This window comes from Grammomys surdaster, unplaced genomic scaffold (genome assembly GCF_004785775.1).
Source record: "Grammomys surdaster isolate TR1022 unplaced genomic scaffold, NIH_TR_1.0 371, whole genome shotgun sequence".
In the NCBI taxonomy this organism is placed as follows: Eukaryota; Metazoa; Chordata; class Mammalia; order Rodentia; family Muridae; genus Grammomys; species Grammomys surdaster.
The window spans coordinates 3,579,665-3,606,617 of NW_021604790.1; the positions used below are offsets into that span (position 1 = coordinate 3,579,665).

The 26,953-nt window shown below is 40.6% G+C and overlaps 1 protein-coding gene across 1 annotated transcript in view; it reads right to left on the minus strand.

Moving 5' to 3' along the window:
- Positions 1-1,181: 1,181 nt before the first annotated feature.
- LOC114632087 (leucine-rich repeat-containing protein 37A-like) overlaps positions 1,182-26,953 on the minus strand; it is a 54,785-nt gene continuing 29,013 nt past the window's right edge. The window contains exons 10-16 of the mRNA XM_028780557.1: positions 11,555-11,673; positions 7,591-9,335; positions 6,458-6,562; positions 2,884-2,930; positions 1,514-1,547; positions 1,339-1,439; positions 1,182-1,260 (exon numbers count right to left, since the gene is read on the minus strand). Coding sequence (XP_028636390.1) covers positions 1,182-1,260; positions 1,339-1,439; positions 1,514-1,547; positions 2,884-2,930; positions 6,458-6,562; positions 7,591-9,335; positions 11,555-11,673 — 2,230 coding nt within the window. The remainder of the gene's footprint in view (positions 1,261-1,338; positions 1,440-1,513; positions 1,548-2,883; positions 2,931-6,457; positions 6,563-7,590; positions 9,336-11,554; positions 11,674-26,953) is intronic.

Here is a 26,953-nt window from a genome sequence, read left to right on the forward strand (position 1 = left end):
TCTGTATGGGTTTGTGCTAGGTCTTCTGCAGACATGCTGTGATTGGTTTAGCTTGGGGTGTTTGTGGGGCTCCTAACAGTGGACGTGGAGGTGTCTCTGACTCTTTTGTCTGCTCTTAGGACCCTTTCCCCTCTGTGATGGTTTGTATATGCTTGGCCCAGGGAGGGGCACTGTTAGAAGATGTGGCCCTGTTGGAGTAGGTGTGGCCTTGTTGGAGTAGGTGTGGCCTTGTTGGAGTAGGTGTGTCACTGTGGGCGTGGGCTTTAAGATCCTGGCCCTAGCTGCCTGGAAGTCAGTATTCTGCTAGCAGCCTTCAGATGAAGATGTAGAACTCTCAGCTCTGCCTGCACCATGCCTTCCTAGATGCTGCCATGCTCCTACCTTGATGATAATGGAGTAGACCTCTGAACCTGTAAGCCAGCTCCATTTAAATGTTGTCCTTATAAGAGTTGCCTTGGTCATGGTGTGTGCTCACAGCAGAAAACCCTACCTAAGACAGCCTCCTACTTACTAGGTTGCCTTGTCCAGTCGTGATGTAAGAGTTTGTACCTAGTCTTATTGCACCTTGTATGCTGTGTGTGCTTGATATCACTGCAAGGTCTACTGTTTTCTGAAAGGAAATGGAGGAGCAGTGGGTCTCAGGGGGCAGAGAGATGTGTATGTGTGTTGGGGTAGTATGGAGGAAAGGAAGGCTATGGTCAGGATGTATAAGAATAAATAAGAAAAAAGTATAATGGGGTAGGAGAGAGTGGGAGGGTGGGTGGGAGGGAGAAAAGGAGGAAGGGAGAAAGGGAGGAAGGAAGGGACAATGAGGGTGGGGTGAGGAGAGAAAAGAGAGAGGGAGAGGGGAGCTAACTGGGAATGGCCTGAGTTTTTGAAACCTCAAATCCCACTTCCAGTGACACCACCTCCAACAAGGTTGCACCTCCTAATCCTTCCCAAATAGTTCCATACCGACTGGGGACCAGTTATTGAAATCTATGAGCCAGCGGGAGCCATTCTCCTTCAAACCGCCGTATTCATCTTACTTACTCCAGGGCACAAGGCTTGCACAGTAGCTGCTTGCACACAGTGGGGAGGAGCCAACTTTACCGGCTCACAATCTCATCTGCTGTGCATCAATTTTCATGTATATTTGACACAAATCTACAAAAAATAATTTATTAATAAATGATAGCAGATCATTCTGAGACTTCAACTGTTTCACTCTCATCCTCTTCAGGGGCCTTCTTTGCTACTGAGGCTTTTTTCTTGACCTCCCTGGAAGAACAATGCCAAGGTTTTCAAACTTTGAAATGAACAACTTGCCCTTAGCTCCTCATTGAGTGAGACATTTACCATGATTCATCCTGAGACTTCTTGGGAGATGTCCTGGCCTGTTTCTTTCTTTTGAATATATTTCTAAGCCACAGTGGACACCTTAGCCAGACAAATTTTCTCTAGGAAACAGAAGGAGAGACATTAATTTGGCTTACCCCGCCATCTCCTCCATAGCACCCAGTCTCAAGCTTACCTGACTCTTGCTTTCCTTGTAGTGTTTCTTACCCCTTGGAAGAAAACACATGCAGAAGTCAATTAGTGACTGAGTCATTTTCTTTTGTTTCTCTCCTGGGGGACATCTTGGTTCTTCCCACAAGAAAATCACCCCAGCTCTGGGACTTGAGAACACTTCCCTGCATGCCTGGCTTCTAGAACTTTTGTTCTAAGAGCCCCACAAGGCCGCTGGGGAGATCTTTGGCTATAGGTTGCCCTGGAGCACAGCCAAAGTGCCAGCATGACTAGAGCCTCACTTATCCCTTTCAACAAACTTATCTCTTTGAAGAAACCACCCCAGGCAGAAGCATTTTGCTCTCCAGAGCCTTTCACATTGGTGCTTTTGACCAACTCTTACAGATTTTCTGAGGCGAGGGAGTGGGGCGCTCCTGTCTGCCCAGCTCCAAGTGCAAGGCTCAGCTCATGAACTCAGAATTTCACCCTGCAGACTGCCTCTGATGAGTGAGTTGTGAGAACAATTTAAAGGACATGACTAGTTGGCCATGATGGATTATACCTAATTCTAGTACCTGGGAATCGGAAACAAGAGTCTTGAGGCTAGTCTTGGCTACATAGGACTTTCAGCCCAGCCTGAGCTAAGTGTGAAACCCTGTCTCAAAAAAAAAAAAAAGTGCTTGTAGCTGTACCTGAACTAAAACCATTACTGATGACTGAAAAAAAAGAGGCAGTAAAGGACATGACTAGCACTAATACACACTGGCCATCCTTTCTGATTCCAAGGGAATTAGAAAACTTGGGTTGTGTTTTCCAGATGTAGATGCTGTACAGATTTATCATGAAACATGACCAAAGGCTGAGCACAGTGGAATGAAAGGACAAGGGCCCCACCAGGGAGAATGGTCCTCTTTCTGACATGCCCTATAAAGTGGCCATAGAGCCAGGCATCATTTCCAGTCTTCATTTCATTAGAAGAGAGGTACCTATTTTCCATAGTCTCTCCTGGCCATAGTTCTATGAGGTTTGTGTCAGTAAAAGAAAGAACAGGACCAAACGGCGACCAAGAGGATGAGAAGATGGCTCTCCTCTCTGTACAGGAGGAGCTTGTGTCCTGCCACTCACAGCCCTGCACTCAACGTGGTGGGCAGCAGAGGGCACTAGCAAAAGCTGGTACAGCTCAAACCTATGGGTTTCCACTCTCTTTGAAGGCCTGACAACACCAGAGGTACCCATGCTGGTACCAGCTGCCTCGTTGGGAGCCAGGAAAAACAACAGAGAGGATAATATTCTTTCTGGAAATTGTCTTCCAATCACATGAGTGAATTAACTTAGGTGAGTTCCAAGATTTCTGCTAACTCTTAGCTACTCCTTGAAAGAGTTTCTCATATTTACCGCGTGGGGTTTTCTTCATCTCCCTTTTTTGTTCTGTAAGAATAAACCTGTTTTGGAAGAAAACACAATTCTGATTACCAAAATGACCACTGTCTCTAAATCCACTCATTCCTTCACTTCTCTGAGGTCTTAGCTGCTCAGTGAGCACAGGAGCCCCGCTCAGTGAGCACAGGAGCCCCGCTGAGCTAGTCTCTCTCTCTTCACAGTACCTAGCTTAAGGTTTCACTTAATACACTGTACTGATAAAATTCAGAAAACAATTCCTAATAAAAATAATTTCTGTTAAAAATGAAAAATAAGAAATACTCTTAACTTTATCAAAGCGCATACCAGAAGCCTAAACAATGGTGTTGTTGAGAGACCAAGAACAAGGACAGGAGGCCTTTATGACAGCTATAGGCCACCATGTCAAGATGGTCTCAATATGCAAAAAGGGAAACAAGTAGGGACATGTTGGGAAGGGAAAAAACTAGTACTCTTTGTATTAGAAACAACCAAAGCCAAAGAGATCAAGTAAAATCGTATTGGAAGCAATAAAATGTTGGTAGGATGCTAAGTCACAAAATGAGGAGGTCTGCAAACCAACCCAAAGGCCCCTCACACATCCTCCATACTAGAAACTGTAAGTACAACATGGATGAAGAGGTAGAAAGGAGCCAAGGGTAAACTTAACTAAAGATGCGAACGTTCTATGTGATAAAAGCTTCACTACTCTTCTGGAAGAAGTGTCAGGTCAGTCTTGGCTACAGTTTCAAAACATAGAAGCCCAGCACCAGAGAGCCGACCGAGAAAGTAAAGATGCCTCTAACCAACCCTACTTGAGTGAGTTCTATTGCTGGGATCCAACATGGTGGAAAGTCAAGAACTAACTCCCTCTGATCTCTGCATGTGTGCCCCACTACATGATAATTAAACGTTTTGTTTTGAGACAGGGTCTTACTATGTAGTCCTGGCTGGCTTAGAATTCATTATAGAATGGCCTTGACTAATACATTTCTTGTTGTTGTTTTATTTACAAAGCTGAGGTGGGAGAGATGGATCAGTAGTTAACAGCATAAGCTGATCTTCCAGAGGGCCTGAGTTTGATTTCCAGCAGGCAACATGGCAGCTTGCAACTGCCTGTAACTCTAGTCCCAGGGCCCCACACCCTCGTAGGGCTTCTGCAGGCAGCATGTGTACATGCTCACAGACATACATGCAGAAGCAGCTGGAGAGATGGCCCAGTGGTTAAGACTGCTTCCTGCTCTTCCAGAGGATGGTAGTTGGGTTTCCAGTACTCATAGAGGGTGGTTCACACTGCCTGTACCTCCAGCTCTAGGGAATCCAATACTCTCTTTTGATCTCCACGGGCACCCACACACATGGAGCAGACATAGGGATACATACAGACAAATAAAAATAAATCTTCAAAACAAGGAGAGACAGGCAGGGGATTTATCTCAAAGATAGGCTGCTTGCTTTCTTGCACAAGGCCACATTTGGTGGTACGGCCCTGTTTCTGGTAAAGAAAAGGCAGCAGGACTAATGGGAAAGAACAACAGGCGGTATCTTAGACCAATAAAAAAGAATGATTCAATAAAAATTATTGTGAACTAGGCTAGAGAGATGGGTCAGTAGTCTGCGTCCAGTTTATAGCACTCCTGGCAGACAACTCATAATAGCCTGCAATTCTAGTTCCAGGGGATTTGACACCCTTCTGGCCTCTGCAGGTACCCATACTCAGAACAAAATTATACATTAACTTAGGAGGAAAAGGATTCCCTGCCCTAAACTCTACTAAAAAACAGAGAGATAGATGAAACAAATTTTAGAAGGATAAAAAATAGAAATAACTGTTCAGCATGATGGATCATGTGATCCTACCACTAGGGAGATAGACGAAGGAGGATGAGGAGTTGAGGGCTAGGCTAGGTTAAGTGGTGAATTGTTGGCTAACCTGGGCTACTTGAGACCTTGCCTCAAAGAAACAAGAAAGGAAAACCAAGAGAAGCAGGTACAAATGACAAAACGGTATTAGAAATGTGCTAGAAAGTAGCAGCAGGAAGTGCCTGAGGGGGCAAAGCCTCTTCACCAGAGCAAACCTCAGTGGGGGGAGGCGCTGGCAGACGAGTGGCTTTGGTAAGAGGCATTTCCTTTTCCACTGGGTTGTTTGTCTATGAGGTATACAAATGTTTTGGATGGTCTGCGACACGTCCTTGTGCTTTCCAACTTCCAGTACTTCCTGTTTGTCTCTAAGGAGGCAAAACTGACTGGGGTGTGAAGGGTGGGACACAGGCTTGAGGGCCAGGGGAGCACAGCTCTGCTCTTGGTTTAGCCCATTGGCCTTAAGTGGCTCTTTTATCCTAGGAGAAGACGGATACACGATCTTCCTTGAGAAGGTTTGTAATTAGGTCAGACAATAATGGAGGACTGACTTGTGCTCGGCTGGCACACGCACCAGCTCTCCTAAGGATGCCAAAGGCAGTGCTGAGACACAAAAAAGGTCCTGCCTGTGGAGTCAGAACTAGACAGGTACTTTCCTCCACACATATCTTTTTAAAATGACTTCTGCTTTTACTTTATCATCCTTTAAGGCGAAAAATAGCAAGTTTTCATTGCTTGGCCACAGAAGAGTGGTTGTTCTATTATAATTTATTCAGTTTTCACCACTGACTAAACTACTAAAGGGTGACATCTCCCAAGTCTTACTAAGTGTAGGAATGCAACCCCTACTCAGCGTGCACAGGCCACAGACAAATCCCAGGCCTCAGACCCTGTGTATAGTCACTGCAGCACCTGTGTGGTCACTGCTTTTCTCTGTCACTATTTTCTCAGATCTCTGTTTGTGTCTGTCTGTTTGCTTGTTTGTTTGTTTAGATCATTTTGTGCATTTCTGGCCTGAACTCACTAAATTGCTGAGGATGTCCGTGAACTCCTGATCACCCTGCTCCTGGTTCCCAAGTGCTGGGACTACAGAACTGTGCCAAATGTCTTGCTGATGCTATTTTGAGTAGTGGAACTTATGGGATGTGTCAGTTCTCGTCTTTGAACATCATTGCTATCTACTACAGGCAGTGCGCTGGGCACACTTCCTCTTCTCACAAAGCCCGTCATCTAAATTGGCAGAAGAAATAAGGAAAGTGTGGAGAAATGCAAGCACAGGGCTGAACTAACTGTACACACAACGAAAGAGCAACACAGGACTGTACAGAAATCTCCCAGAAGGTTACAACCACCACAAGGTGTGGAGGGTGTTGTCTGTGCACTGGCCAGTGGACATCCTCCCAGGGGTTTGTAAACCAACCCCATGCAGATCTCTGCTTTTCAAGCTTAAAATTGAGCCTGTCCTCACTGAGAGAAAACTCACTCATTGCTCCAGAGTGTCTCACATCAACCACCCCTCTGATTCCAAATCAGAATGTGACATGAGGACCTGGCATTGAGGAGACATGTTTCACATACAGAAAACCTGCGAACACACGGGGACTTGACTTAGACAGAGAGGCTAAGTGGCTCTGGTTTCCAGTTTACAGGTTCTAAATCTACTACACAGACAGGGTACGTTCTGGATACAAGGATGTACTGTTGTCCTTACCTCGATGAGACAGAAAGCAATAATCAAAACTATCACTACGATGGTCACAGACATCGCCAAGATGACTTTGTTGTTGTAGCCAAATCCTGAAACTTCATCTGAAAGCTGAAATATATAAGATAAATGGACATTTCTGTTGTTGTTAAATAATGATAAAATAAAAAGAATGAAAGAAGTAGAAGGCTAATTGTTCACAATCCATTCTTGCTTGAGCTGTTCATGATAACTATGTAACCTAGCACACAGGCGTATGAGGCTGGAGGATTGCCACGAGTTCAAGGACAACCCTTGACACCAATACCAGGTGGATTCTTGGCTAACCTGGATTATACAGTAAGACTTTGGATCAATGAAACTAAAACCTGGGCTTGGTGTGGTGGCACAAACTTCTAATCCCAGCATTCTAGAGGCAGACACAGGTGGATGTCTGTAAGTTCAAGGCTAACCTGGTCTACTTAACAAGTTCCAGGTTAGCCATAAATGCATAGTGAGAACCCAACTCAAAACAAAAAAACAAAACAAAATGAAAAAAAAAAAGTCACCAAATAACCAATAACCGCAAGCAAAACTAAGAGTAGAGTACATAGCTTAGTGATCAAGCCCTTGCATACCATGTGTACAGCATCCTGAGTTTAATGCCCAGCACTGTAATAAGAAATGACAATAAGAAAAAAACCCCTGCCGGGCAGTGGTGGCACACGCCTTTAATCCTAGCACTTGGGAGGCAGAGACAGGCGGATTTCTGAGTTCGAGGCCAGGCTGGCCTACAGAGTGAGTTCCAGGACAGTCAGGACTACACAGAGAAACCCTGTCTGGAAAAACTTAAAAAAAAAAAAAAAGAAAGAAAGAAAAAAGAAAAAAATTGTTAAAAAAAAGAAAAAAACCCTAATAAAAATTTTCTATTTCAGTAGCATCCAATATATCAAGATTGGATTGCTACCTATCTAATGCAGATATTATACTTTGTGTTTTAGATTGCTTCTGGCAGCAAATTTAAAAGCACAGTGGGAATCAAACTGTCTTGGCTGGGCTAGAGTTATGTGGCCAGCAGAAGATCTGAAGTGGGAGCCTCTAGTCATTTCTACTGAACTGACTGGGGAGACTGTGGCCCTGTGTCCCAGCACTGTCCTCACCTGGCTTAGTTCCAGACCCTTCTGTTCGCCTTGGGCTTCTGTGCTCTCGTTGATGTAGTTCTCAGTTTTCCACTGGTCTGTATCCCAGTCGGTCCTGGACAGCTTGAAATCTTGCTGCTCACTGAGAAGCTTCATCAGGAGGCCTGTTCTGGAGATGAGCTTGGCACAAGACAGTTGCACTTGACTATCAGAGCAGTCCATCTTCAACGTCCTGATAACATGAGCAATGAGCCTTCTCACATCGTTGTTGGGGATGAGCACCCCCAGATGCTGGTTTAGATGAGATTCAAACTGTTCTCCTGGCGTCATCAGTGATGGGTAAACCAGTTCATTGAAGTTAGGTGAGTCAGACCCAAAAATTAAGTGTACCTGTGGCTCATTGGTTTGCTGAACAGTTGGAATTAAGCCTGGTACACTGGGTATAGGTATATCAGAATCTGCAGCAGGATTCTTAGTGGGTTTATTTTCTGATGTAATTTCTTCAGGCATAGTGAGGATTGGTTCAAGAATATTTTCTTCAACATTATCTGTTGCAGCCTGAGTTTCTTCAAGAGGCTTTTCTATAGAAGGTTCTGAAGCAACATACAATTCTGAAAAGGGCCTTTCTGCATAACTCAGGTCTCCTAAAGATGAAAAGATCCCTCGAGCAGGGGAATTTATCAGGCTCCTCACTGCAGAGGATGCTGCCGGCCTCTTTGCAATCAATTGGAAATGAGATTTTTTCTTCCTGAGGTTTCGATGTCTCTCTTCAGATTGTAAACTTGGGTTAGAACCCTTCGTTCTCTTCACATTAGCCTTTGCACTTTCTAAAACATAAATGGTGTAAGACAAGTCTTTTCGTCTGTCTATGAACTCAGGTAGCGATTTTGTAGTGGGAGCCTTGTCCACCAGGGACGGTTCTGGGGAGGAAGAGAGTTCCTCCCTGTGCTCCATTGGGAGCAAGGGCTCTGAGGGGAAGGAATTCCCCACTAACTCCCTGGGCCTCTGCTCCAGACGGAGCCACTGTAGCTCCGTTGATGGTGGGCTCCCGAGCTGCCTGTCCTTGAAGATGTTCTCCACAGGTGTCTGCACACTCTGCTTGCTCCACAGGCTCTTGCCCCTCACTTCCTTGGAGTGCCTTTTCTGTATGTTTCCTGTCCCCTTGGGGACCCTGCTCATACTGTGGAGCCATCTCTCTGCCTTCTCGATCTCTGCAAGACTGTCTTCCTCTGCCTGGGCAGGTTCCCATCTCTTTTCAAATACTCGTCGTTTAATTTTGGGACTTACATTTTTAGATTTTGCCTTGTGCCTCCCAGGTTTCTCTTCCTTTTGAACTTCATCTATTTCTGTGTCTACCAAATTTTCTAAAAAATAAAGTTTATTCAATTTATTTTTGTAAGTGACATTACTGGACTTAGATTCATTTGTAACAGAAACACTTTCTGTGTCCTTCTGCAAAGATCCCAGGGAATTACCTGCATCTTGTTCATGAGAAAACAGCAGTTTAATGTATGGTAACATTGAGGACATTACGTCTTCCATATTTCCCTCTGAGAAATACGGCAGTATGTAATTTAGTGCGCTCATAACATCATTTTCATCATTAAAGTCTATCTTTTCATCCATGGAACTGGAATAGTTGGCATAATCTTTGTCTGAATTGCCCCTTTCTGGTTCAATAGTCAGCTCAGTGCTGGTGTTCCCCTTCCGGGCCTGCAACACTTTCATGAATGCTCCTTCTGGGTTCCTTATAGATGCCTCCTCAACTGTCAAAAGAAGAAATTGCCTTCAGTCAGAGAGAACTTGCAGCCCTTCCTCAGTCCACAGACATATGCCCTAATCAAATAAACTAGGGGTCAGAGAATACTCTTGTGACATTAGTGTATGGGGGAAACAAACCTAAAGTTAACCCTTTGATAGGGCAACAAGAGAAAGAGTGCTGCTGCCAAAGTAGCCACTTAATTGGAATATTCCACAATGTGCACACAGAACGTCTGTTTAAGACAGCCAATGCACCAGTAGAGCCCAGGGCCTGAAGACAAAGCTCGCCTCTCCACACATCTAACTGACTTGCAGAGAACCTTCTCAGGGTCCTAGACCCTCACTCTCTCATCTCAGTTTGAAAGGCCTGTTAAGCTTCCTGTCTCCATCTTTGTAGTGTGCCCTGTGCTGAGACACCCTCAGCTGACCGTGATGACGGACACCCTTAGAGTGGAGGCAGGGCAGAAGTGCTAGAGCAGATGCCTCTCATCCGCATCTCGATTAGATACCCCAATTTCTTCCTATGGGCTCTGTGGCCACATATTCTAGCTCCCAGAATGGATGGAGCATCCTTCTCTCTGTGCATCTTCCTGGTTCTTCCATTATATTTGGGATTGGGAGCTATAAGGTATAGGTAAAGGCATGTTAATTTTCTGAGTCCATTCCTATGTACAGTCCATTTACAGAACAATAGCTATTTATGGATCAACATTACTTGAGTCATAAAATGCACAAGGTCAGAGCTACTCTTTTCTGGGCCTTTTCTCACTTCATTTCTCATTCTTCCAGCTTCCTGTGGTAGTAACGCACATCTTCTGATAGTGGGAAGGTCAAAGGTGCCACTGTGTAGCTATGTTTCTATCCCAGGAGAATTATGAGGATTTTCTGTGGTAGTGAGGGTTCAAGGAGGTGGTGAAAAGAAAACTGTGGGCCTATAAACAGCCTAGAATTAGGGAGAGATGACTTAGGCATGAAGTGACAGTAGTTGACACTTCTGATGTATAAAGGAAGGGAAATGCTTACTTGCCATTTCTGGGGAAGAAGAGAATAATGTAATTATTATTTATATAAACAGCCAAATGCTCATTCTATTTACCATCCCCTAGATCAAGTGTAAAGATCTGCATTCAAGCTATTTAGACAAGAAAAGTATCATATCTTGGTATGAAGTTATTGCTAACATGCCTAATATATAGAAAAATATTTTAGGACTAAGTGTAAGCTATACCACTGAGCTGTATCCCTGTCCTCTTTTAAAATTAAAACCAAACTGTTGTAGGTTCTTGTAGCAGTAGTATGTTAAAGTGCTCTAAACTCCCCAGCAGGTGCTTACATGTGGTGATGCACACATGTGTGCTCCTTACCACCCACCCAAAAGGAAAGGACAGAAGAAGAGGAAGAAGAAAAGATAGAGCAGTAACAAAGTAACTACTACAAGTAACAAAGGGTCCCATAGCTAGAGAATTAGTTAGCACAGTGTTAGATCTTCCAAATCTAGACATACAGCTTATAAATATAATAGCTAGGTAATTTTTATACAGGCTTATTGGGGCTGGAAATTACCACTGCATATTCTCACTAAATTGCCTAGACTAGCCTTGAACTTGGATCATCTTGCTTCAGCATCCTGCGGGGCTGGGATTACTTTCATGTGACACCACACTCAGTATAGAAAATACTTAAAACTGTATGAACAATCTGGTGATAGAAAAGATTGCGGTTGAAAACAAGTAGGGAGTTGTCAGGATGGACATGAAGAGCTCTCTGTTCCATTGGCAGAGTAAGACAAAACTCACTGGTCATGTTGAACAGAAGCTTGAGAGATTATAAATAAAAAAGTATCACTTATAAAATTACAAAAGTAAATGAAACAAAACCAACCTAGAAATGTCAAAAAGCAGAGAGAATTTGAGACTTAAGTACATAAAACCATCTTACAGACTGCAGTGCACTACATGCCTATGGAGTCACTGGAAACACAATGCCAAGCAAACAGCATAATGCAGTCCTTCGTGTTTTCCTTCCCACCCACTCCTTCCTCTTGCTTTCTGCACACGGAACAGTTCTACTTTTTAATCATGTAATAGTAGCTGAGAGCTCAATTTTCAGCAAGGAAGAAGTTGTGGATGAATGAATAAAAATAAACAATTATTTGAGTGAATTTTTCATTACTAGTTAAAAATTAAGACATAAAATTAAATCATTTATCAGGCAAGAGACTCACGACAATGTGTGGTGTTTGTCAGACATCCCGTATGACAATGCAGTTTGATTGTCTTGCAGATAACCTCAATATCCGCCTTAAATTTGCAGAGGCAGCAGGTCATGTGGCTAGGTAAGATCCTAAAAATGGAGCGACAGAGAATTGGGTTACTGGAAAAGGGTTACTGGGGTGTAGAAGAGGCAGGCCAGGGCCACCACAGGGTTGCAGAGGAAGGAGTACTTGAGGCACGTGGCATGGGCAGCTGGGTCTCAGAGACTCAATGGCAAATTGCTGCTGATACTGAAAATAACCATGGAGGGTGACAGGGGTGCTCAATAGACAGTCAGGGTGGGTGTGTATTCTTGTCAATAGAATATTAAAGTAGGCCTAAAACAGCCGACTTTAACCATACTTTATGGTTAAATAGCAACATGGATCACATAGACCAAAAAATAATGGCTGGTTTGAAGCTCTTTGGTATAGTGTTTGTGCAGCAGTGCAAGGCCCTGGGTTTGATTTTAACACCATACACACACGCACGCACACACACACATAAACATTTTGGGAGACATAAAGAGAAAGAGAATAAGGGATAATAAATAACAAAATGAAATACAATATAATGTAAAGAGAATCTGTGAATTCTTGATGATACTCCAAAGAAAAGCAGGGTAGGTCTTTGAGGAAACACTAGCTTACTGTGTCATTATTCAACTGTTTGAGAGTAGGATCTTTAAGGTCTCCATGATTCCTAGGTTGGTTTATCCTTCTTTCCTCTCTTCCTTCCCCTCTATTCTTCCTCCATCTGTCTTTTTTTTTTTTTTTTAAGACGAGGTCTCTCTATGCAGCCCTGGCTGTTATGAAACTTGATATGTATACCATAGTGGTCTCAAACTCATGGGTAACATTTTTGTACACGGTGTAAAGGTTGTCTTTGTATTCCTTAAATGTTGATTTCCATACTGGCAGAGAGCTGAGAACTGACCAGATTTTGATACTGTTATTCTTAAGGTTCATCACCAGTATTATATTTTGTAGACAGCCTTTCTCCCTTGCCTTTCTATTGGCTTAATAAAGAGCTGAAGGCCAATAGCTGAAGCAGGAAGGGAGGGCAGAACTTCCAGCAGAAAGAGGTACTCATGGAGAAGGATTGAGAGGTGATAAGATTCACCAGCATGCCATAGAGGTGAAAGGAACAAGTGCTGGAACATGACAGACATGGACTAAAAGGGTTAATTAAGTTAGATGAGCTATCTGGGAGGTAGCCTAAGGTAAGGCCTAAGCTATAATAAAAATTAATAAGCCTCTGTGTCATTATTCAAATATTTGGCGCCCAATATGAAGGCATGTAAATTCAAGTTTAGGGCCTGAGAAAAGTTCCAGACACAGGGCAGACCAGGTTTCCTAGTAACCTCAGTCTCTCAGGCAGGCCAGGCACTCACAACATGAGGTCACACTGTCCCTTTAAGAGCACCTGCTTTTACTGTACAGCTAGGCCAGTGACAGAACAAGAGCACTTTATGAGCAGCTGACACCCTGCTCTGTGAGTGGGCAGATGACAGAAACCTCGGAGACTGCAGTTTCTCAGACTTCCTTCAGGCACAGTTGGTGGAAACCCCAGCCCAGTCCAGGCTGCCCCGGCCCCAGCTAGATGGGCACCACAGCTCAGTGCTCAGTGGCAGTGCTGACGCCTGTGGAGGGCTTGGCATGTGGCTGGCAGAGTGACTGCAGCCAGAGTTGTATGGAAGATGGAGCCAGTAGGGCATAATGCTGGACTGGTTTCTGGTAGATGAAGACCACTGAGAAGCCTGCAAACATCTCATGTGTGGAGGGACTACCCCTTCCTGTCTGGTAGATAGTGGTGGGTAGCAGGGCCCTTAAAAGCTTGAAAGGAGCACCAGTGACTGCAGGCAGTGGAAGGCAGGCCCAGACTGAGAAGCTAAAGTCCCTAGCACAGGCAAGCCTCTGATCCAGTAGTGTATGTTTGAAATGTGCTTAGGTGCTAAAGAAAGAAAAAAAACTGAGTATAGTCAGTCATAGAGAAAATGTATATAGCTTGAAAATAATAAAGCGAAGTCTTTGAAGGAAGGAGGCAGAGATATTAAAAAGAAAATATTTTCTGTGTTTAAAAACACAGAATGGAGAATATGACATAGGGCACTTGGACCTGTATAATTTTGTTTCAATTATCAGCATAGAAATAATTATATTTTTGGTAATGATTGCAATTTTATGTATCTTCTTTAAGAAAGATCAGAATGGACCCTTCTCTGTCCTCCATTTTCCAGTCCATACCTCTACATGCAATCTCAGCTCTGTCCTCCATCTTGCAGGCCACACCTCTGCCTGTATCTCTGGAGGTCTGCTGCCACCTGGGACAACCAGGTGAGCACTCCATTCCCAATCCCCTGCCCATTGGGCTCCCCAGCAAGCCTAGCAGCCATGAGGGATTTCCATTAAATAGAAATCCCTCTTCTCTAGTACTCTTGAAGTCATTTCAAGTATTTGTTATATGGAGGTAGTATTGAATTTTTAAATACATTACTGTGAACAATATGAAGCCAGGTAGGTTCCTCAGAATACTTAAGATATGTCAGACATTTAGAAAACACTTCAAACAAAAATTGTTTTAGATGATGGAGATATTTAGGGACCTAAGAACCAGAGAGGCCTTTTTAACTAAGATGAAGCTCCTGAGGAGTATCCACAATTTATCCTAGTGAGGGAATAATGTAGCCTAACGCAGGCTCTGTCCCCTCTGAACTCCATCTTCTGGTCCATACCTAAACTTCCAATTCTGGAGGTCTACAACCATCAGGGACCACCAGTTCTGCCTGCATCCCTGGAAGCCTACTGCCACCAAGGACAACCAGCTCTACCTGCAATCACAGAGGCCTGCTGACATCAGGGATTACCAAGCCTGAGGACACCAGGAACAACCAGATGGCTAAAGGCCAGCATAAGAATACAATCAACAAAAGCCAGGGCAATATGGCATCACCAGAACCCAGCTCACCTACTATAGCAAGCCCTGGATATCCTAAAAATCCTGAAGTGTAAGAAGACAACCTGAAATCTAATCTTATGAAAATGATAGAGGCCTTTAAAGAGGAAATGAATAAATACTTTAAAGAAATACAAGAAAATACAATCAAACACGTGAGAGAAATGAATAAAACTGTTGAAGATCTGAAAATGGAAATAGAAGCAATAAAGGAAACAAGAATTGAGGCAATTCTAGAGGCAGAAAACCTAGAAAAGTAACAGAACTACAGAAGCAAGCATCACTGAAATAATACAACAGATGGAAAAGAGATTCTCAGGTGTAGAAGATATGACAGAAGAAATTCATACATCAGTCAAAGAAAATGCCAAATCTAAATAGTTTCCAACACAAAAAGAAAATCCATGAAATTTGGTACACTATAAAAAGACCAAACCTAAGAATAATAGGAACAGAAGAAGGAGATGCCCAGCTCAAAAGCCCAGAAGATATCGTCAACAAAGTCATAGAAGAAAATTTATTTAACCTAAAAAAATCCTCCCACCACATAATAATCAACACACTAAATATACAAAAGAAAGAATTTTAAAAGCCGGAAGTGGGAAAGGCCAAGTAACATATAAAGGCAGACCTATCAGAATTACAGCTGATGTCTCAACAGAAACTCTAAAAGCCAGAAGGACCTGGGCAGATGTCATACAAACCACAGATGTCAGCCCAGTCTACTAAACCCATTAAAACTTTCAATCACCATAGACGGAGAAAACAAGATATTCCACGACAAAATAAAATTTAAACAATGCCTTTCCACTAAACCAGCCCTACAGAGGCTATTTCAAGGAAAACAACACAAGGAGAATAACTATACCCAAGAAAACACAAAAATGAATAATTTTACACCAGCAAAATAAAAATCTGTCTCTCTGTCTCTCTCTCTCTCTCAGACACACACACACACACACACACACACAAGCAACACCAACATCAAAATAACAGGAATTAACAATCATTGGTCATTAATATCTCTCTACATCAATGGACTCAATTCCCTAATAAAAAGATAGAGACTAATAGAGTGGATATATAAACAAGACCCATCATTTTGCTGCATACAAGAAACATACCTCAGTAGCAAAGATAGACACTGCCTCAGAATAAAGGGCTGGAAAAAGGTTTTCCAAGAAAATGGACCCAAGAAAAAAGCTGGAGTAGCCACTCTAATATCTAACACAATAGTCTTTCAACTAAAAGCAATCAAAAGAGATGAGGAAGGACACCTCATACTCATTAAAGGAAAAATCCACCAAGATGACATCTCAATTCTAAACATCAATACCCCAAATACAAGGGCACCCACATTCGTAAAAGAAACATTTAAATCACACATTGAACCCCACATATTATTAATGGGAGACTTCAATACCCCACTGTCACCAATGAACAGGCCACTGAAACAGAAACTAAGAGAATTAATGAAAATAATACATTATGAATCAAATGGATGTAACAGATATTCCACCAGAACACAAAAGAATATACTTTCTTTTCAGCACCTCACAAAATCTTCTTCAAACTGACCATATACTTGGTCACAAAGCAAGTCTCAACAGAGACAAGAAGATTGAAATAACCCTTTGCATCTTATCATATCACCATGGATTAAAACTGGACTTCAACAACAACAGAAACAACAAAAAGCCTGCAAACTATTGGAAACTGAACAACTCTCTACTCAATGATCACTGCACAAAATAAGAAATAAAGAAAGAAATTAAAGACTTTCCAGAATTAAATGAAAACAAAGGCACAACATATCTGAACTTATAGGACACAATGAAAGCAGTTCTAAGAGGAAAGTTCATAGGACTAAGTGCTTTCATAAAGAAATTGAAGAGATCTTGTACTAGCAATTTAAAAGTACATTTGAAAGCTCTAGAGAAAAAAAGCAGACACAATCAAGAGTAGTAGATGGGAGGAAATAATCAAACTTAGGGCTGAAATCAATAAATCAGAAATAAAGAGAACAATACAAAGAATCAATGAAACTAAGAGCTGGTTCTCTCAGAAAACCAACAAAATAGAAAAACCCTTAGCCAAATTAACTAAAAGGCAGAAAGACAGTATCCAAATTAACAAAATCAGAAATAAAAAGGGAGACATAAAAACACACACTGAGGAATTTGAAAGAATCTTTATGTTTTACTTCAAAAACATGTACTCTACAAAACTGGAAAATCTAAACAAAACGGAAGATTTTCTAGACATATACCACCTATCAAAGTTAAATCAAGATCAGGTAAACAAAATAGTCCTATAACCTATAATATTTCCTATAAGGAAATAGAAGCAATCATTACAGTCTCTCAACCAAAAAGGAAAAAAGAGAAAAAATTAAAAAAAGAAAAAAAGAAAAAGCCCAGAGCCAGTTGGTTTTGGTACTGAATTCTACCAGACTTTCAAAGAAAAGTGAATACCAATACTCCTCAAACTATTTCCTAAAATAGAAATAGAAGAAACATTGTCAAATTCATTTTATGAGGCCACAGTCACCCTGATACACAATCCTCACAAAGACTCAACAAAGAAAAAGAATTTCAGACCAATTTCCCCTATGAACATTGATGCAAAAATAGTCAATAAAATATTTGCAAACTGAATCCAAGAACATATTAAAGACATCATCCACCATGATCAAGCAGTCTTCATCCCAGGGATGCAGGAGTGGTAAAATATACAGAAACCCATCAACATAATTACCGTATAAACAAACTGAAAGAAAAAAAAGCCTACATGATCATCTCATTAGATGCTGAAAAAGCCTTTGACAAAATCCATCACCCCTTCATGTTAAAAATCTTAGAAAGATTAGGGATACAAGGTACATAGCTAAACACAATAAAGGCAATATACAGCTAGCCAATAGCCAACACAAAATTAATAGAAATGTAAAGCAATTCCACTAAAATCAGAGACAAGACAAGGCTGTCCACTCTCTCCTTGTCTCTTCAAGATAGTACTTGAAGTCCTAGCTAGAGCAATAAGACAACTAAAGTAGATCAAGGGAATACAAATTAGAGAGGAAGAAGTCAAACTATGGCTATTTCCAGATGATATGATAGCATACCCCCAAAATTCTACCAGATGTCAGGAGCCATCTAGGAAAGGGTAAAAGCATACAAGTGACCTTCTGGAGATGACTCATTGTTTTTCATGGCTGCAGTGGATAATTCTGAATTGCAAGGCTTTTTCAAAAATCTCATCTCAGGATTGATTCTGATGGCAATATATCTTTCATTATTAAATGTATATAACAATTCCTGGACATTAGCCCACTATACTGGGCAGATTTTCTGCAGATCAAGGAAGATGAACTTTCTAGTAACAATGTCATGTACATAATGATAATTTCATAATTCCTGATAATGATTCTATAGAATCCCTAAATTTATGCAAGTCATTTTGAGCCCTCTATAATATGAAAGGTGCAATTAGAGCTCTGTAAATCTTCATGTATCACGAGCTAATATAGAAAGCAGGCTTGAAACAGATTTACAATAAAGGAAGCCATTCCTTTTAGTCTGGTTATGAAACCCTTACCTGATAACTAAAGGTCATAAAATGAGAATGAGCAATTTATTGTAGATGTAAGAACAGAAGATAAAATATTGACTGGATTTATCTATACAAAACTTCAATACTAATGAGACACAGGCAGATGACTTGTCACTTGACAAAACCATGCTAACTTAGACATAAGAATTGTTGTTTTAAACTCATAATGAACCTGTGGAGCTAGAGGCAGATAATATTTTATTAGATAACCAGTCTTAATGGAAACACATATAAACATTTCTGTTCTGATTTCTTATTCAATTTTTGATGTGAATCTATGTTTGAACTTGTGAGCTTTTGAAAAAAGATGCTTGGAATATGATGTGATCTATTCTGATGAAAAAGTTCAATAACTAGGAATGAGAACAAGAAGAATAAACAGGGAGCAAAAGCATAATAGGAGAATAGAAGCAGAACAAAGCTAAGCAGAGTACAGAGAGAAGAGGAAGTGGAAAAGAGAGAAGAGGGCAGCAAAGAAGAGAGAGCAAAGAGAACAGAGAAGCAGAAGCAGAAGACCAGGAGCAGAGCAAGCAGGGCACAGCAGGTAGAGAGAGCAGATCAGAGAGCAGGACAGAACAGAGAGCAGAGAGCAGACCAGAACAGAAAGAGCAGAGAGAGAAGAGAAAGCAGGCAGCCTGCTTCTTACCATGACACAGGAGTTTTCTTAACAGTGAGAGTTTCTTCTTCCTAAGAATGACAGGGCTTGTTCATACTCAACAAACATATAGAAGCTTTTTCTTTCTCTAAGCAATAAAGGTTGGAGTTTGTTTTTCATCCAGAATGAGAGTTCTTTCTGCACTGGCATTTGCTCAATGAAACCTGCCCATGGGGGCTTTTATTCCATCCACCAAATGAGTGTGTGTGTGTGTGTGTGTGTAAGTATAGGTTTATGTATGTAAGTATGCACGAATACTTGTGGAGTTGATGAGACAGGTGGTCGGGACTAACATGTCTGTGTGTATGGATAAATATGTGTTTCTATGTATAATTCCTGTGTAAGTTTTTCTTACTGCAAGTATGACTTTCTTTTCCTGGTTCACTAAAAATTAATTGCTCCAAGCCTCCCTCTCACCTAGCCAGTGAGAGTTGAGGCTCCTGGGAAATAGAGAAAGGAACTCTAACAATTAATCTTTACTTAAATACACGCAGCTGCCAGCAGGAACTAGTTACTAAATGTATATCTGTCTGTCTGCCTATATGGATATACACTTAAGAGTGAGAAGAGTTCAGACTTTCTTGCTGGACATTCTTGTCAGCACCAGATATTTAAGTTTTATTCTGTCAGTCGTATTGACCCTGTAAATTGCCTGACACTGTCACTGGACCCCTCTGCTATCAGCATGATCCCAATGGCCAATACTTCCCTCCAGCCACTCCATTCCAGAGAGAGGGGGGGAGAAGGGGGAGGGAGGGAGGGAAGGAGAGAGAGAGAGAGAGAGAGAGAGAGAGAGAGAGAGAGAGAGAGAGAGAGAAATGAGGCTCCCAACAACCAGAGAACTCCTACAGCTGATAAGCACTTTTAGCACAGTGGCTAGGTACAAAAATCAACTAAAAAAATCAGTTGCCTTTCTTTATACATACAATACATGGGTTGAAAAAATAATTAGGGAAACAACACCCTTCACAATAGCCAGAAATAGTATAAAATATCTTGATGTAACTCTAACCAAGCAAGTGAAAGACCTGTATGACAAGACCTTCAAGTCTCTGAAGAAAGAAACTATAGAAGATATCAGAAGACAGGAAGATCCCATGCTTGTGGATTGGTAGGATTAACAGTAAAAATGGCCATCTTACCAAAAGCAATCTACAGATTCAATGCAATTCCCATCAAAATTCCAATACAATTATTTACAGACCTTGAAGGAACAAGTTTCAACTTCATAAGGAAAATCAAGAAAAACAAACAAAAAACAAAACTAAATAACCCACTTAAAAATGGGGTACAGAGCTAAATAGAAAATTCTCAACAGAGGAATCTTGAATGGCCAAGAAGCACTTAAAGAAATGTTCAACATCCTTAGTCATTAGGGAAATGCATATCAAAACATCTGAGATTCCACCTCACACTCATCAGAATTGCTAAGATCAAAAACTCAAGTGACAGCACAAACTAGCAGGATGTGGAGCAAAGTGAACACTCCTCCATTGCTAGTGGAAGTGAACACTTATACAACCAATTTGGAGATCAACTTGGCAGTTTCTCAGAAAATTGGGAATAGTTCTACCTCAAGACCCAGCTATACCACTTCTGGGCATATATCCAAAAGATGCTCCACCGTACCACAAGGACATTTGCTCAACTATGTTCATAGTAGTTTTATTTCTAACTGTCAGAAACTTGAAACAACTCAGATATCCTTTAACCAAAGAATGGATAAAGAAAATGTGGTTCATTTACACAACAGCATACTACTCAGCATATACTCAGCTGTTAAAAACAAGGACATCATGAAATTTGCAGGCAAATGAATGAAACTAGAAAATATCATCCTGAGTGAGGTAACCCAAAAGGACATGCATGGCATGTACTTACTCACTTATAAGTAGATTAGTCACAAAGCACAGGATAACCACACTACAATACACAGACCCAATAAGCCAAATAACAAGGAGGGCACAAAGGAGAATACTTGAATCTCACTCAGAATGGGAAATAAAATAGATACTGGAGGTAGATGGAAGGAGGAAACTAGGTGGGAGAGAGGAATGGGGCAGGGGAATCACATGTAGAAAGAGCAGGGCTTGGGGGAATGGAAACTGGTGGTGGGTGGGTGGGGTGTCATCTCTAAGATGTGCCAAAGATCCGAGATGGGGGAGGCTCCAGGGAGTCTATGGGGTGACTGTAGCTGAGACTCCTATCAGTGGGGGATATGGAGTCTGAAGTGGATACCTCCTGTAGCCAGGCAGGACTTCCAGTGGAGAGGTAAGGACATCAACCCACCTAGAAAATCTTCTACCCAAAATGTGTCCTGCCTACAATATATGCAGGTACAAAGATGGTACAGAGACTGAGGGAATGGCCAACCAATGACTGGCTCAACTTGAGACCTATTCCATGGGAAGCAACCAATCCTTGACACTATTAATAATACTTTGATATGCTTGCAGACAGGAGCCTAGCATAATTGTCCCCTGAGATGCTCCACCAAGCAGCTGATAGAAACAGATGCAAAGACTCACAGCCAAACATTAGCTAGAGCTTGGGGGAGTCCTGTGGAAGAGTTGGGGGAAGGATTGAGGGACCTAAAATGGATAGGAACTCTACAAGAAGATCAACAGAGTCAACTAACCTGGACTCTTGGAGGCTCCCAGAGACTGAACCACCAACCAAAGAGCAATAGTGGGCTGGACCTAGGCCCCCTACACATATATAACAGATATGCAGCTCTGTCTTCATGCAGGTCTCCAACAACTGGAGTGGGGGCTGTTCCTGACTATCACCTGCCTGTGGATCCCATTAGCTTAACTGACCCACCTTGTCCGGCCTCAGTGGGAGAGGATGCACCTAGTCCTGCAGTGAATTGATATGCCAGAGTGGGTTGGTATTTTGGGGGGGACACTCTCCCTTCTCAGAAGAGGAGATGGGAGAAGCTGTTGTTGGGGTTTTAATAGTGATGTAAAGTGAATAAATAAATTAAATTAATGAAAAAAGAAAGATCAGGTCAATATTCTGAATTAAGAGTACAGATTGTGTTTGATGATACCATCTTAGAACAATGTCGTACAGTAGCTATAAATGCACATGCATATGAATCATTTACAAAGATAGTCCAGGGCTTAAATGAACTGTTCGTCGGCTTTTTGCAAAGACAACTTCAGTTCTAAATAGAGAGCAATATCAGATCCAACTGCTAGAGAAATTTTAATTGAATCTTTTAGCTTTTGAAAATGCAAATGCCGAATGCAAAAAGGTTATTAGACCATGAAGGGCCAGATCTGCACCTGTTTATGAATGGATTAAAACTACTGAAGATACTGAATCGAAAGCTCACAATTCAGTTATGGCTAGACAAACAATTACAAAGACATGAGAACTCATAACGTCCATTGCTGTAGCCATCAGGTCATTTCCTAAAAAACTGTAAACAAACAATTATTCCTAAGGATAATTTTTTTCCCTAATAATAATCTAGGGAGGAAGTTTCCTGGACATGTAGAAGATGTGGAAGGAATCTAAAGGGCTATGAATGTAGACCATCCACAGATGTTTGAGGCAATTCCTTACTGTTGGAAAACTGACTAGAGGGCCTTGCTCAGGGTGTGGCAAAAAAGACAACATGAGCCATCTGTTTCCCTGTCAGCCAAGGAAAAACTGCTGGAAATTGACTAGAAAACCTGACAGGACAAACAGCACTGTTCAAAGCTTAACTAATCCATTTCACAGAAATAGAGCAGCTCTTGTAGATAGAACAAGAGGTTCTAAAGATAGTAGAAGACAGATATTTTGACAATTGCTGGAAATGAAAAGAGACCAAGGTTGAAATTACAATGAGATGTACTTAAGATTAACGGCCTAGTGGATACAGGACCAGATGTAACAATAATATCACAAGATTCCTGAATCCAACTTGGCCACTACAAAAAGTATTTACACAGTTCCTAGGAATTGGGACATTGTCTCAGGTAAAACAAAGTCTAAAATGGATTAAATGCATAGGACCAGAGATCACATAGAAAAATTAAAGCCATATATGGCCCTTAAAATAAAACAGATACAGTCATAAATGTACGGAGAAGAGATCTATCACAGCAATTGGAAGCACTGATTAACATTTCTCCAACTTCAGCCACAAGTTGTAAGAGAAATGTTCCTGAGAGAGATATTGAAAAATATTATCAAAGACACTTAGAGACTGCTCAAGCTCCATAATCAGGACACAACATATGTTAGCTCTCCAAATTTATAAGGAGGGTTACTGCTGATAGAATACCAAACACCCTACCATTAAAATGGTTAACTGACAAGCCTGTCTGTGTGGATCAATGGTCCTTAAATAAAGAAAAATTGCAGATACTAAAACAGCTGATCCAAAAGCAACTGGAGGGTCAATATATAGAAACCCTTGGAATTGTCCTATATTTGTCATTAAAAGGAAAACTGGAAAATGGAATATGCTGACAGAGCAATCAATAAAGTCAGCACCCTATAGGTTCTTTACAACCTAAAATCTCTTTAACTTCTTTGTTACCTAAGGCATGGTCTATTATAGTGATTGACTTAAAAGATCAATTTGTCTCAATAATCCTTGAGAAATAAGACACAGAAAGATTTTCTTTCACTGTGCCCACATTTAATCATGCCATGCCAACCAAGAAATATCAATGGAAGATCTTGCCACCAGGGATGTAAAACAGTCTTATCTTATGTCAATATTTTGTGCAACAGCAGTTGCAAATAACTCATAAACAGTTTCCTCAATCTATAATTTATCATTATGTGAATGATATCTTGCTACCTGATTCAGATTTAGATATCTTAGGAAAAATACTTGATAAAGAGAATTTTACCTTGTTAGGAATTACAAATTGCTCCTGAAAAAATACAAAGAGGAGATTCTATAAGCTATCTAGGATATGATAGTTCTGCAAAAATCCAGCTACAGAAGATACAGATCAAAAGAAACCAATTACAAACCCTTAAAGATATATATATATATATATATATATATATATATATATATATATTAACTGGCTAAGTCTCACAATTGGATTAACTACTCGAAAACTAAGTAGTTTATTAAAAGCCTTACATGGTTATTCAGACTTAAATAGTCCAAGAAAATTAGAAAATTAGCAGCTGAAGCTGAAAAAGAATTGGCTTTGGTAGAAAAGAAATTACAAGATGCACATGTAGACCATTTAGATTCAAAGCTGGATTGTATTTTAGTTATTTTGCCTTCTACTCATGCTTCCAACAGGAATTCTTATGAAAAGAGAAGATAATATCTTAGAATGGATATTTTTAGCATATAAACGGAATAAAAACTATATTAAAAATGTTTCTGGTTTGATTGTAAAAGAGAGAATAAGACCATCAGTTAGCAGGAACAGACTCAGCAGAGACTGTAGAGCCTGAAATTACCTTAATTAATCCAATAATGAGGATTGGAAAAGAGCTTGCAGTGATTTTTTTTTGGGGGGGGGGGAGAGAAATTAACAATAAATACCCCCAAAGCAAGCAGCTTCAGTTCATAAAAAGAACCAATTGGATTATTCCTTGCATATTTCTAAAGCTTCTACCTTGTATACAGATGCCAATAAATCAGGAATGGCAGGTTATAAGTCAGAAAATATAAGTGTTACAGGACATCTGATCACACTGTGAATTTCGTTACTGTGGTGTGACTCAGCCCTTCGCACACATCTTTAATCTCTCTGGCTGGAACACAAGCATGCCCTTAGTAAACACCTTTAATCCAAAATAATTAAGGTAAAGTTAGTTTTAGCAAGAAGCTGCCATTTTTGAAAATGATGTCTAACTGAGTAGCAGACAAAGTGATAAATCAGAGAAAGACTTAACGGAATAAGATATGCCCAATTCTCATGAGAAGAGAGGGGAAGAGGAATCTACTTAAGGGAGCAATGCTGAGAGGAGAGGAGGAGGAGGAGGAAGAGGAGGAGGAGGAGGAGGAGGAGGAGGAGGAGGAGGAGGAGGAGAAGGAGGAGGCCATTTTACTGGGACAGTGATAGGTTGTAGAGGGAGAACAAGGTATACACAGGTAAAGATAAATGAACCAGAGACTGAGAAGGAGCCAGGAGATTAGAACCCATTGTAAAAGTTAGTATGAGGCAGAGAGAAAGAGAGAGAGAGAGAGAGAGAGAGAGAGAGAGAGAGAGAGAGAGAGAGCGAGCTCAAGTTGAATCAGTCATCTTGGAAGGGGTTTGAGCCTGAACAGCTGTGTTGAATCAGCCAGCCAGGGATCAGAAAAAAAAAGTGTGAGCTTATTGAGCAGCAAGTCTCAGAGGCTGAAAATATTCTAGGCCAAGGTAAGATTGTACAGAGTCCAGAAGCTTCCAGGACTAGGTCTAGGACAGCAGAACGAGGCAGTAAGTCTCAGAGATTGACAATTACCTCTGGCAAATAAAGGTTTCTGTTACATATAAGTAAAATAATTCAAAGTCCATATGCTTCAGCTCAAAAATCAGAATTAAATGCTCTTCTCATGGTTCTATTAGATTTCTCCAGAACTTCTTAATAGTTACTGACTCTCAACATGCAGAGAAAGTTGTTTTGCATACAGAAACTGCTGAAATTATTCCATATTAACTTTATTCGGAATTACTCAGAATTAACCTTGTTATTTATATAACTCTATCAAGTAACTGAAACAGAGATTATACATATACATACATATATATGTATATATATATTAGATATAATTATATAAATTAGATATTTGATTCCATATAGGTTTTCCAGGACCATTGGCATTAGGAAATGAAGAGATAGAACTATTAATAGTGAATTTTTTAGAGGCTTCAATTTTTCATAAAAGGCATCATGTAAATAATAAAAGTTTAAAGAAAAACTTTTCTCTAACTTGGCAATAAGTCAAGAAAATTACAAAGAATTGTCCTACTTGTTCTCTATACAATCAGCATTACCTACCAGAAGTAACCCCAAAAGTAACCAAATTAATGTAATTTGGCAGATGGATGTTTCATTTTGCAGTCTTAAAAATTGAAGTATGTATATAATACAATTGACACATATTTAGGATTACAATGGGCTCCTGCCTTGAGTTCTGAAAAGGCTAATTCTGTAATTACACATTTATTAGAAGTGATGGCTATATACCTTTATACCTTTATAGACCAAAACTGAGAATGCTCTGGCATATGTACCTAGTATAACACAGTTCTTTAAATGTTATAGCATAAAGCATTGTCAGGAGTCATCTAGGAAAGACTGAAGGCATGCACGTGGCATTCTGGAGAGAACACATCGTATTACATGGTCTGCGATGGGTGAACTCTAGTTTGCAGGGCCTTTAGAGGTCTCATCTCAGAACTGATTCTTGCAGGTAATATGCCTTCCCTGTCATTATTAAATTAATATAATAATTCCTGGACATCAGCCCACCTTATTATCAGATAGATTTTCTGCAGATCAACAAAGATGGACTTTCTTGTAGCAATGCTAAGTAGACAAACTGATGAATTTGTAATTCCTAATAATGATTCTATAGAATTCCTAAATTTATACAAGTAAAATCTGAGCCTCCTATAGAAAGGGCTACAATTAGGGCTCTGTAAACCTTCACGTGTCATGGGATAATTACATTAAAATAGAAAGCAGGCTTGAAATGGATTAACAATCAGGGAAAACATTCCTTTTAGGCTATCTGTAAAACCACTATGTGATAACTAAGGTCATAAACTGGGAATGGAAAATGTATTGTAGGTGCAAGGACAAAAAAAATGTTGACTAGATTTATCTATACGAAATTTCAATACTAATGAGACACAAGGCAGATGATTTGCCTATTGACCAAACTGTGCTAACTTAGACATAAGAATTATTGTTTCAAACTTAATAAACCGGTGGAGCTAGTGACAGAAAATGAATGTTCAATTAGATAATTACTTTTAATGAAAACACATGTAAACATCTCTGTTGTAACTTCTTAATTTATGACTTCAATTTATGTGTGAACTTGTGAACTTTTTAAAAAGATGCTTAAAATACCATGTGATCATGCATCCTGAAAAAGTACAAGAATTAGGAACAATGACAATAAGAGAGTAGAGAAAGAGAGAGAGAGAGAGAGAGAGAGAGAGAGAGAGAGAGAGAGAGAGAG